The 13,529-nt window shown below is 45.7% G+C and overlaps 1 protein-coding gene across 2 annotated transcripts; it reads right to left on the minus strand.

Annotated features, from left to right (window-relative positions):
• Positions 1-6,508: 6,508 nt before the first annotated feature.
• Positions 6,509-12,989, minus strand: utp11 (UTP11 small subunit processome component). Of its 2 annotated transcripts, none has more exons than XM_080540286.1 (8): positions 12,810-12,989; positions 12,185-12,246; positions 11,450-11,552; positions 10,605-10,724; positions 9,544-9,637; positions 8,782-8,912; positions 7,995-8,105; positions 6,509-6,834 (listed from the first exon to the last, which is right to left on the minus strand). In XM_080540286.1, exons 1-8 carry the CDS (start codon positions 12,867-12,869, stop codon positions 6,757-6,759), a joined length of 759 nt encoding a protein of 252 aa, XP_080396412.1. In that variant the 5' UTR covers positions 12,870-12,989; the 3' UTR covers positions 6,509-6,756. The 2 variants fall into 2 exon arrangements, with proteins under 2 accessions (XP_080396412.1, XP_080396411.1); XM_080540285.1 differs by having other exon boundaries at positions 6,509-6,840.
• Between the last annotated feature and the right edge of the window lie 540 nt (positions 12,990-13,529).

Here is a 13,529-nt window from a genome sequence, read left to right on the forward strand (position 1 = left end):
TCTTCATCTTAGGGAACACATTTAAACTTAAAGCACAAAAAAACAATATAGCAGCACAGTCCAAGAGGCAAAGCACAGAGAACAGGCGAGCGCCGAGAATAGGGAGAGAATACGCAATCACACGGAATCAGAGTAAACTGAAGAGAAACAAATACCCACAAGTAGCACAAGGGTGGGAGCATGTCAAGAGTGGTGGGGAGAAATAAGGAAGAAAACAGAAGAAGCAAGAGGAAGAAGGAAGGAGTACGCTGATAGCTGGAGAGAGAGAGCGAAAGAGAGAGAGAGAGAGAGACGGAGAAAGAGAGAGAGAGAGAGAGAGAGAGAGAGTAGACAAGTAAAAATGGGGGGATTGGTGTGGAGGGGGAGATGAAACGAGGAGTGGAGTGAAAGCAGACAGAAGGAGAAAGAGAGCAAATGAGCATAGGAGAGAGAGAGAGAGAGAGAGACAGAGAGAGAGAGAGAGAGAGAGACGTGGAGTGGGGGGAAAAGGAGAGAGCGTTACAGACGCCGAGACTGGAAGAGAGGAGAGGAGAGAATAGAGGATAGGGGATGGAAGGAGGGAGGGAGGGAGGGAGGGGTAGAAGATAGCTAGCGTTTCTCATTAGCCATGCAGAGTGTCTTGGCTCCTCTCCCACACCTCTCGGCTCATCACAGCCCCGGCCCTGGCTGCCAGCGGGCCCCCCCCCCCCCCACCACCACCAACACAACCACCGTCTTACCCCTGTCTCCCTCCCTCCCTCCCTCCCTCCCTCCCCTGCCTCCCCTTCCAGCCCCCATAATCACGCCCGCAATCACAGTCTCTAATTAGGTTAATTAATTTGTATCAGCCCTTGTAGGGACTTGGCTGATGAGGCAGCCATAATAGCGTTAGCGCTTGGCCCCCTCGTAGAAGAAAAAAGAAAAGAAAAAGAAAAGAAAGAAAGAGATAGAAAGAAAAGAAGAAGAAGAAGAAGGAGAAGAAAGAAGAAGAGGAGAAAGGGATGGCGTTGTCTATTTTGAAACAACGCCCGCCTGTGACATGACAGGACCATAAACCACAGGGCTCATGTCCCCCAAACCCCCCCTTCCCCCCCCCCCATGCCTCATCACCCCCCCACCCCCCCCCCACCCCTCCGCCAACCTGTCCCCTACCCCCCCCCCCCTTTACTCTCAATATTCAGAGGGGACGACAATGACACCCACAGTGTCATATCTCCCACTGGTGTTTGGTGTATCACTGTGTGTGTCCACTGGGATGGAAGTAGTCCCCGTATCGTATTGGTGTTAGTGATCTCTGTAGGGTGTGTTGACTCCTAGCCTGATCCCCTACATTACAACAGGACAGGACACCCTGTGATTATCATATCAAGCAGAGAGGCGGCAGGGACTGAGTGGATGTCGTTGGCATCTGTGTGTGTGTGTGTGTGGAAGTCGTCATCAGAGACCGAGGCGTCGCATTACAATCAGCGGCTCGCCACTCATCAGGACACTGACGAACGCTCTCTGATTAACACCGCCATCTGATTACGGCAATCACCCGGGCTACGGCGGCACTGGCCCTGCACACACACACACACATACACACACACACACGCATATATAGATACAGTACACACAAATACACACATATGCTTATACAAACACACGTGCACGCACGCACACGCACACATACACACACACACACACACATACAGTATATATAGACACAGTACACACAAACACACACACACACATTCAGTATAAACACACACACACACGTGCACAATAATAATAATCTGATATGCTAGAGAAAGGGGGAGAGAGAGACAGAGAGAGAGAGGCAGAGAGAGAGAGAGAGAGATAGAGAGAGAGATAGAGAGAGACAGAGAGAGAGAGAGACAGAGAGAGAGAGAGAGAGAGACAGAGAGAGAGAGAGAGATTTGAGTATTACCCTGGTTACCCTAACAGAGAGCAAGGCAAAAAAAAAACTACCGGATGACGAAACTTTTTATATTTTCAACACTGACGCTTATCCAGGACCCCAGTGAGAGAACTGGGACTCTATCTCCCAGGAGCAGCCTAATACTGTAGTCCTCTGAGACCCCCCCCCCCGCCCCCCCCACCCCCCACGCCCCTCTCTCTCTCTCTCTCTGCCTCTCTCTCTCTCTCTCTCTCTCTCCGGGGGCAGCAGGCCTCTCAGAGACAGACACTCAGACAGACAATGACACGGGGAGCCGGCAGACAAGGACAGATCCGGTAGTTAAAGCGTAATGAACATGTCCCTGAGGCGCGCGCCTGGCGTCAGGAGGATGATGGACTGACGGTAATACTCGGGCAGATGGGTGCGCTCCACGCCCTGTACCACCCTCCTCCCCCCCCACCCACCCCACCCCTCCCTCTATCCTCCCCCACCCACCCTCCCTCCCTTCCCTCCCCTCAGCCCATCCTGTCCCCTCACCCGCAGCGTTACCCCCTGTTGGGGGGAGGGGGTGTGGTGGTGGGGGTGGGGGGGTGGGCGGGGGGTTAGTAGGATGAGGCCCCACCGTGATTTAGGCTCCCATGCAAATTTAATCAATTCGAGTACCTCTCGCCAGCCAGCCCCGTGGCTCATTAGTGACAATTTAAAGGGGGCTCTGTGATCCAACCTCATAACACGCATGCACACACACACACACACACACACACACGCACACACACACACACACGCACACACACACACACACACACACAGACAGACACACGCACACCCACACACACATCAGGGGCACTGTCAGAGGGCTGTAAAGATTTTCCTTCAGACGTCTTCCCCCTGGCACGAGGACAAGCCCTGAGTGCCATCCAACCCCCTCGGTGTCTCTCCTCTGCCCACCACTTCAAAAGCACAGTGACACCAAACTGAAGTGAAAAGGGAAGAGATTTGAGGATAACCTCTTCTCTGAGACACAGAGAACCGCCCCCCCCCCCCCCCCTCTTCCTTCACCAACCCCAGGCTAACTCTAACTCTCTTCTCCCCTCTGCCAGTCTCCTCTCTGGAAGTGGGGGATCGATTAGCACTATCTTTAATCTTCGAGTCTCATCTGAAAGCTGTGGTGTCACAGTGGAGTCGGCCAGGCAGGCTTTGAGCCGGAGTCTTTGGTTCAAGGATCAGATACTAGTCAACACAGGCCAGGAAGCTATGGGCTATTACTCTGTTACAAGTTTGCATGAAATGACCAACAATCAATCGATCAATCAATCAAAGCATATTTTTCTACATTAATACAATACCATGTGTGTCTCACAAACCAGTTAATATAAAGGCAGCACATAATATGGCAAAATAGAAAAGTCATAAAAGACATAAAAATACAGGCGAGCCAACATTAAAGGTAGATTGTGCGATTATGACCTCACTACGGGAAGTTGAATGACTTTTTTTTTTAGATTTTTCAGATTCGCCCGAGCAAGACGTTTCACTCGCTTGTGATTCTGTCTGCGCACAAGGAAGGCAGTGCAAAGTGATGATAGGCATGTGACAAAAAGGCTGCTGAGTGAATTGTCTTGTCTTACACTTCTTTTCTCTGCCAGTAGTCACGCCTTTCGCTGCTACATCCTATCGCAGAGTCTGTTAACGATTCATAAATTAAAATACAAAACTATATGCTGGAGACCACAATTGAGCACATATCATAATGGTACATATGGCATCAAATATATTCCTACAAAACATGACCACACACACACACGTTTGTTTACACATCACATTAAACTATAGAGGAATGAACCTCCTTGGCTTGTACTGTATCATATCCTTACAGTACTTATTTAAGCAATATCACACGAGAGGGAGTGTGTTATACTGAATATCAGCACGGCTGTGATTCGATCGTAGGTATACGAGGCCGCAGGCCGAGTACCGAACTGAACTTCAAATGGACTGTTGCCTAGTAACCTGAACACAAACATGTAGTCTAATTAACGGTCATTTAGTAGAACATCTGTGCGGCGGAGTGATACCTATAGTTAAAAGTCCCAGTGCTGTTATACTGTATATCACAGTATAGTCCCAGCACTCACGGAATGCCTCTTGTCCAATCAAATGACTTGGTCGGAACTAACTGTTGTATAATAAACCATCCTCCATCCCTCATGAAGTGATAGAGATGAATAGAGACTTGCAGTGTCCGGCTCTTAACCAGGCTACACACATTCACACTGAAGCAGTCCCAGGGTCAGCGTCATGGCCTGCAGCTGTGTGGCTGATGAGTGACCCCCCTCCCGCCCAGCCGACCTCCCCAAAACTGGCTTCATCACTTAACCAACCTCTGGGGTTCTAGGGGGGGGGGGGGGGGCACACGGTAGGCCCTGTGCACGTAGGCACAACGAGCTCCAACGACCAAACAAAAGAGAGGAATGCTTGTCGATATCTTTAAAATCAGAGGGTCGCCCCCATGCCCAACCGGCCCCTTGCCCCCCGTCCCCCCCCCAGCCCCCACGTCCACATCCAGTCTCTGGGCAAATGAAAGAGGGGCTTCAGTGGAGACAGAGGGTCGTCTGTGTTCCGGCCGGACAGAGGGATCCCGGAACTGCGCACACAGTGGTGACCCCCGTGTACCCCGTGTACCCCCCCCCCCAAAGTCACTGGACCTGAGGGTCCTGGCGCACGCACACTCCTCAGGGCACATGACGCACAGAGAGGGAATGAGGAAGGGAGACAGAGGGAGAGGAGGGAGAGAGGAGGAAGAGAGGAGGAAGAGAGGAGGGAGGGAGGGGGGAGGCAACAGGGACGTCAGCCACTCTGTCACTGGGTAGAACAGCAGGACTGTAGGTCAATATTGAAATGCCACACACTAGACCGTGAGTTCAACAGAGATGGTGTGTGTGTGTGTGTGTGTGTGTGTGTGTGTGTCTGCGCGCGTGTGGTGCAGAACACAAACGCAGCCATGTCTTGACATCAACAGTACATTGATCGTGACATATTTAACTAAAACCTTAAACGTAAAAAATACTTTAAGTTTTAGTAGGAATACTTTAATTCCTACTGCTAATAGAAACCAACATACACTGTAAAGTTGGACTGAATGAAAGCAGACACTATGTTCTACAACACACATATAACATATAAGATATAACATGTTCTAGAACACAGACAGGTGATAACAGCTTTGACCCCTGCTGCTGGCTCCCATGTTGTGTTGTGTTAAACTGAGCCGCCCGCCTCCTGTGAGGTGCTGAATATCATTCCTGTTCTCCTTGTGGCGTCTTGTCCTGAGTTGGGCTGTCTCACCTCTGCACTGGTCAGCACTGGCACAGCCAGGCCTAGTCCCCACCGCCCTCCCCTCCTCCACCTCTCCACCTCTCTCTCTCTCTCTCCCTCTCTCTCTCCACCTCTCTCTCTCTCTCCCTCTCTCTCTCTCTCTCTCCCTCTCTCTCTCTCTCTCTCTCCCTCTCTCTCTCTCTCTCTCTCTCTCTCTCTCTCTCTCTCTCGGCCCTGTGACATTTGTGCCGGCCTCCCTGCGTCCTGCGGTGGGTCCCAGGAGAAGCTGATGGATGGGGCCTGTTTATGAAGCTGCTGCCACCAGAGTGATCAATCAGGCCCGGCTAGCAGTGATCTGGGCTCAGGGCCTGCAGTCTACTCTGAGCCCGCACGCACACACACACACACACCGGATGCACACGCACACACACACTGTACGCACACACACACACACACCGGATGCACACACACACACACTGTACGCACACGGACGAACACACGCACACACAGCAACTTTCATCTCAATATTAAAGAAGAAGTGCATACATACAACTCTCTTCCTGATACTTACATATACACACAGACACAGACACAGACACACAGACACAGACACAGACACAGACACAGACACACACACACACACACACACACACACACACACACACACACACACACAGACACAGACATGGTTCTGTAGTGGACAGACTAGCCTTCTGCTTGTATGAGTCATCTGACATGTATGTATCTCATGATGACACATTCACCTGGGAATCCCTGGGAAGGGATGTTGGGATGGAGATTAAGAGGTTGCTATTTATATTTGGTCAAATAGGCAAAGTCATGTAATAAGACTGTAAAATGGTATTCGGAAAACTTTCCTCAAAAAACATTTTTGATTGGACATACTGACCAATAAGGTGTAAAATACACGATTATTGTATTTTGTATAGACAAGATTCAAACTCTGAATTACAATGACAATTCTACCAACTGGGATAACAAAGTTAGGATGGGCTAGAAGAATCACAAAATACGAGTCATAATTGCAATGTTTTAAATACGGACTATGTAGATAAAAACATAACTAACCTTGAGTCTAGAAAAGAAATGAAATGAAAGCGGGCAAGCGTCAATGTGCTCCATAGCACCTGCCATAGGCCCTCTTCCCTGATTCAAATGGCTGTTGATGAGGTACACTAGTGCCATCTATTGGTTAAACAAAAAAAAGTAATAATATAAAAAAATCTTTACCAAAAACACTCACCTTTCATAACATGAGATGTACTGTAACGAAATAACTGATTGCCGTTTCGGAGATCAAAACAATTTATTTAATAGAAAAACCAAACGTATTTGCTTTGATAAAAATGTACAATAACACTATTGCTGCAACAACAGTTGAACAGGAGAATGTTAATCCATATCCACATCAACTTGTTCACAATCATCGCAGTTGGGCGTTGGGGGAGTAGAAACGGCCCGTTTTATTGTCCATGGGTGACGAGCCATAGAGGTGGCAGCAGGCTGATGATGCGTTTCCTGTGCGTTAGGGGCCGTTATCCTCAGCGCTTCCTCTTGGTCTCAAACTGGTAGACGGCTGCAGAGTGGACCGTCTCCTTCTTCACCTTCACCTTCTTGGTCTTATCCTGGGCAGAGGGACAGAAGACACACACATCTGTAGCGCAGACAACAGGCAGGCTAATCTCTCACTAGCAGTAAGTATCCCATTCAAATCACTTGTTTTTAACACGGGACTGAACTTTTTGGGACAGTGAATCAGAGCGTATGAACGATGACGGAATTTGTTTTGAACACCAAAGGGTGTCGATTCGCCTTCAGACTAGGGCTGCAACTAACGATTATTTTGGTAGTCGACTAATCTGTCGATTATTTTTCCGATTAGTCGTGTGGCCGCGGCAGTGGCCGCGGGCTCCAGTGCATGTTGTACCTCACCTTCTCAAGTCTGCACACCTGTGAATGTCACCCGGACTCAACATAATTGAAATAGCATTCACTTATCAAGCATCATTCATGATCATCCACCATGACTACCTGGTATTTTAATAGCGACCACCCCTCACTTCATTTCATCTCGTGTTCTCCTGGCTTCAACATGGAAAACCCCTGCTACGTAACGTTACATACAAGCGCCTCTGTCTGTCACACGCGTGCCACAGGGCAAATAAATTAATAGCACAAACGCTCATAGCATGTACAGCCCTGTCCATGAGACGTTGTTTTCCAACATGTAACAGTAAAGCTAACATAAACATTACGACCCTAACAATATAACGTTAGCCAGTTGGCTAACAACGTTAGCTTAAACTTACCCAGCTGATTCTTGCATGGCTCCCGGGTGCTTTTTAAATTTATTTATTTATTTATTTATTTATTTTTTATACGATGCGTCGACACTAAAATTCTACGTCGACGAGTTTTTATGATCGACGTCGTCGATTATGTCGACTAATCGTTGCAGCCCTACTTCAGACTAGACAAAACCCCTAAAACACCACAACAATAAAAACTATTGTTGAGATAATATACGCCATTTAGCTGAGGCTTTTATCCAAAGCGACTTCCACTGCAGTACCAGGTAAGTGCCACATTATTCTGTATATATCCCAGCGGGAATCGAACCCACAACCTAAGCGTTGTCAGCTCTACCAGCTGAGCCACAGTTCATCCAATGCTAAGAGCCCAAATCAGAGCCTTCTGGGACCTTCTCTGTCTTTAAGGACCTTCTCTGCCTTCTAGGACCTTCTCTGCCTTTCTGGGAGCGCAGCTGTCTGTCTCTCACCTGCAGGTCTTTGCGGGTCTGGATCTTCTGGCCGATGACGAACAACTTCTTCTCCCGGTCGATCCTCTGGGTCAGGATCTTATACTCGTGCGACCTTTGCTTAGACAACTTCTACAAGTGAGGGGGGGGGGACATACAAACATCCATCACCACACGTAATGGAAGGCGATCAAACCTGAATAATCACATCTCAAAGGCTATAACTAAATCCATTATATAGCATTATCATACACAGGAAAAGTGAGATGGTTTGGATAATAGTACCGGTACACCCCACATTGGTTTCAGATGAGAGCCACTGCAGAGGAGCAGGGTGGCCATTTCTATCCATCCCTTTTTGGCTTGAAGCTACGGAGCCCCCCTGGGGTCACATGGTAGAAAATAAATATTTGATGGGCGTAATTCGTTCCCTCGGTTTTGTAATCCGTTCCCTCGGTTTAGTAATTTGTTAGGGTTAGGGTTAGGGTTAGGCCCTACGAGCCAGAACGATCGCAAGGATTAGGGTTAGGGTTAGAATCCTTGCGATCGTTCTGGCTCGTAGGGCCTAACCCTAACCCTAACCATAACCCTAACCCTAACCATAACCCTAAACCTAACGAATTACTAAACCGAGGGAACGGATTCACACATTAAAAAAAAAATATCTACCATGTGACCCCAGGGGGGCTCCGTATGAAGCAGGACTGACGCTGCCATGTCATCAATAAGGAAGGAAGTGTCCGTGTCACGTCTTTCCTACCTAGAATGTGATGAGTTGTCTGGGTGATGAGATGTACGTTTCACTGACCTTAATAAGGCGAGGCTCCAGAGCCCCCCGGATGCTGGTGGTCTCCAGCGTGTGCAGGGTGGGCCTGTTGTACGCTCTGTGCACCAGCTGGGGGGCCGTGTTCAGGTGGGTGGCCAGGTCAAACGCCTCCACTGACGGGACACAAGCAAGAGACAATCGGTGAGCGTGCGTTTTCCTTCCGTGCACCAACTCTCTGGAACCTTCTTCCATTGGACATCAGACAGGCATGCTCAGTGAAAGTGTTCAAAACCAGGTTAAAGACCCACCTGTTTTCTGTTGTCTATGTGTCATAGCCTGTGGATTTGTGCTGTGAAATGATGTGTGTTTTTTTAATTTAAATAGTTGTTTTTAAATTGTTTTAAATTGTTGTTTACCTATCGTATTTGTGCTGTGAAATTATGTGTGTTTTTAAATTGAAATAGCTGTTTTAAATTGTTGCTTATCTATTGTAAAGCACTTTGGTGTAAAGTGCTATACAAATAAAGTTATTATTATTCTTATTATTATTATTCTTATTAAGAGCAAGATCTGCTATTTTCTGAACATCTTCAGGGCAAGTCTACAAACCTTGATGCAACTTCAAACAGGAATATATTCCCTTCAAATCAATGCGTGTCTGATGTGTTTGCATGGTAAAAGTGGGAGCTAATAATGGCCGACAATATTCAATACAGACAGTAGAGCTGAAGGCAACTTAACATTAGACAACAAACAACAACAAAACGCTACACAATTTATGTCTTTGTCACTATAATCCTCTACCTTCTTTCTTTGAGTCCATGAAGAAGGAGTGCTTGTTCCTCTGTTTGCTGTCAGCATCCAGGAGATGGAGCCCCGATTTCAACCTCTCAATTTTCTGTGGGCAAATTTTTTTTTAAAGAAACATTTACACCTTCACAACTGTGCGTTTACCACTAGCTACACATTTCAGACAGCGAACTGAGCAAACAAGTTCAACAAATAGGCTATTATAAACAACCGAGTCTGCATCTTTCACTCCAAGGCAGCTTATGGCATAATACATGAAACCAAACAGTCCGGATGACCACATTGCTTTGCAGAGGCTCCTGCTTGGAACGGCTCGCTTACAATGGAATTTTGCCGAGTAGCTCCTGCTTGTAGTAATAGTTCACTACTACGCAGCAAAGCATTGCTAATTCAGCTATTCATTATTATACAACAGTTAGTTCCGACCAAGTAATTTGATTGGACAAGAGGCATTCCATGAGTGCTGATATACAGTATAACAGCACTGGGACTTTTAACTATATGTATCACTCCGCCGCACAGATGTTCTACTAAATGACCGTTAATTAGACGACATGTTTGTGTTCAGGTTAATTAGACTACATGTTTGTGTTCAGGTTACTAGGCAACAGTCCATTTGAAGTTCAGTTGCGGAACTATTTTTGGTTTATTTGTATGATTAAATAAACAAACAAATCATAATCTGTTGTCACTTATTACTGTTAACTAATAAATCGCGCTGTAGAACTGTTGTATAAAAGCAATATCACACTCGAGGTCGTGCTCACAGCCGTGCTGATATTCAGTATAACACACTCCCTCTCCGGTGATATTGCTTAAATGAAACCAAACAGTGCAGACGACCACATTGCTTTGCAGAGGCTCCGGCTTGGAACGGCTCGCTTACAATGGAATTTTGCCGAGGCTCCTGCTTGTTAATAGTTCACTACTACGCAGCAAAGCATTGCTAATTCAGCTATTCATTAATAAGCCTGAGGGTGAATGGACCAAACACTGAACAGACCATTCCATTGAGAGGTAGCCTACCTCAAAGAGCAGCTATCTGAACCACTTACCTTGACTTCTGAAACCCTCTTCATCTCTACATATTTGATGTCCTGTGTTCTCATCACCTTCCTCTGTTCGTCGGTGGTGTCCACCTCTCCTTTGTGCTTATTCGCCACATGCACTCCATCCTTTCACACAACAACAGGACAAGATGGAGGAATTGTTAATGTCTGACTGGAAAGATCCCAAATCAACTCAATCACATGTCTCCTACATACACTACTAGGCTATATGGACAAAAGTATGTGGACACAATTATCGTCTGGGGCTGTTTTCATGGTTTGGGGCTAGGCCCCTTAGTTCCAGTGACGGGAAATCTTAATGCTACAGCATACAATGCGATTCTAGAGAATTGTATGTATGCGTCAAACTTTGTGGCAACAGTTTTGGGAAGGCCCTTTCCAGTTTCAGCATGACAATGCCCCCCATACACAAAGTGAGGTCCATAATGACATGCTGGTTTACCATGTTTGGTCTGGGACAACTTGACTGGCCTGCACACAGAGCTCTGACCTCAACCCCCATCCAACAACTTTGGGATGAATTGGAACACCGACTGCGAGCCAGTCCTTCTCACCCTAACATCAGTGCCTGACCTCAGTAATGCTCTTGTGGCTGAATGGGAACAAATCCCCGCAACCGTATTCTAAAATCTAGTAGAAAGTCTTCCCAGAATAGTGGAAGCTGTTATAGCAGCAACGGTGGGACCAACTCCTTATTAATGCCCGTGGTTTTGGAATGAGAAGTTCATATGGGTGTGACGTTCGGGTGTCCCAGTACTTTTGTCCATATAGTGTACCATCATTTAGAAATATGACATTTTCAAAATAAAAGTCATGAACCAATGAGTCACCTTCAGATGCGAGCTGATCATATTGTAGTAGAACTCATCCGGGTTCTTGTCCAAAGCTTTCTTGCGCAGAGCGGCGAGGGTGTTCTGCTTCTTATGGAAGTCACTGAAAAAATGTCCAAGACAAAGTTGAATTAAGCAATATCACACGAGAGGGAGTGTGTTATACTGAATATCAGCAGTAAACAGTAATAAGCGACAACAGATTATGATTTGTTTGTTTATTTAATCATAAAAATAAACAAAAAATAGTTCCGCAACTGAACTTCAAATGGACTGTTGCCTAGTAACCTGAAGACAAACATGTAGTCTAATTAACCTGAACACAAACATGTAGTCTAATTAACCTGAACACAAACATGTAGTCTAATTAACGGTCATTTAGTAGAACATCTGTGCGGCGGAGTGATACCTATAGTTAAAAGTCCCAGTGCTGTTATACTGTATATCAGCACTCATGGAATGCCTCTTGTCCAATCAAATGACTTGGTCGGAACTAACTGTTGTATAATTATCAATATCAGTTTCATCTGACAACCTGACAAGCACTATTTTGCGAACGGGGTGTTATAATCTTCAGTGAAATGAACTGTTTTAGTGGTCATACATAATACTGTGAATTCGATGGCTAGGGTTCATCACAACTTGGTGATAATAATGCACAGACACATGTGGAGCCAATCAACAGTATTTATCGTTGGAGATAGTCATAGTGAAGGTTATAGCAAGGCTACTTACTCTGCACGGAGTTTATAATCCTTCTTCTTCTCCAGAAGTCCCAAATGATTCCTGAAACCAGGCTGGATGACACAACATGGCACAACACAGATCAAGATTAAGATAACTTAACACACAGTGGCTGAAACATTCACACAATAATGCTTGGTAATAAGTGAGATACAGATAGAATAGAATAGAATAGACTTTAGTGTCCTTGTACAGTTGCCTATACAATGAAATTGTAGTGGTTCTTCTGAAGGTGCAAAAACAGAAAACACATTCACATATTCACAAACATATACACATAACATATCACAAATATTACACACTAGACAATTAAAAAGCGAAAATGCTATAAAACAAGCTAAGAGACAATGAGGTCCGTGGTGTCAAGTGCAAATAAAGACAACAATCTTAAGAAAATAAAAACAACTATAAAAGCAAGCTAAAAGACACGAGGTCAGTGGCGTTATAATACTATAATAATACTGTAAACATATATAAATGTATAAATAGGCACTTAGAATAGAGTTATTGGCTGATTCTAAAACTGTAGTAGTACAATAGCTGATTCTCACACTGTGAGTCAAAGTGATCAGCTAGCTTTCCTAGCTAAACTAAGCTAGCTGTGTCTGTGTCTCACCTGGGATCTTTCTTTGTGGTTTTTCTGTCGTGATTTCAGGGCTTTTCGAAACGAAGACATCTTGAGAACTGTCTGAGATCACTGATGACTGAAGTGAAAATAAAAGTTTAGCTGCTATCTTTAGCTGTGGTTTGTTGGGTTATAAATGTGAATGTGTGTTAATCTACTGACAACACAACACACAAACACGTGACAAAATCCCTCTTCTGGTCCAGATGCTTCCGGTGCTTTGACACGTGGGTGACTGTAGGAGGAGGAGCCTATCTCGACATTTCTATCAGCAGATTCGCAACTTCTTCTCCAACAGTTTCTGTGGTCATCTGTGTAGCCATTTTTTATTTCTTTATTCAAGATAGTACATAAACATACCTTCAGGTATGCCTAATATATTATTTAGATACATTGGAATTGACCACAAGAGGAAATAAAATAAAAGACCGAATTGCAATATTTGCAATAACCGGCAGATGGCAGTGTTGCCCACATTGTAACAGTTACAGACAGGTCCTTCACACGTGTCCCCCTGGTCGAGGGGCCTACCTAGTTTGGCAATGTATTTTCAAGTCACGGTGCTGTGGTAACAGAATACAGGTACAGAGGGCGTCTCGAGACACTGCTAGGCTTTGTGTGGGTCTTCTTGTGTCATCATACGGTATTCTCTTTATCACTGGTGACAGTTGTAATACTCATCATTGCATCCTGATCCATTAGACGTGTTAT

Source organism: Nansenia antarctica (genome assembly GCF_963989245.1).
Source record: "Nansenia antarctica genome assembly, chromosome: 10".
NCBI classification, from domain to species: domain Eukaryota; kingdom Metazoa; phylum Chordata; class Actinopteri; order Argentiniformes; family Microstomatidae; genus Nansenia; species Nansenia antarctica.

Bases quoted from the DNA above. Each gene is read 5' to 3' on its own strand.
- utp11 (XM_080540285.1), bottom strand. From the start codon at position 12,869: ATGTCTTCGTTTCGAAAAGCCCTGAAATCACGACAGAAAAACCACAAA. The intron at 10,725-11,449 runs GTGACTCATTGG...GTTGTGTGAAAG, and splicing joins TGATCAGCTCGCATCTGAAG to GATGGAGTGCATGTGGCGAA. The intron at 8,106-8,781 runs GTCAGTGAAACG...CCTCACTTGTAG, and splicing joins TGGAGCCTCGCCTTATTAAG to AAGTTGTCTAAGCAAAGGTC.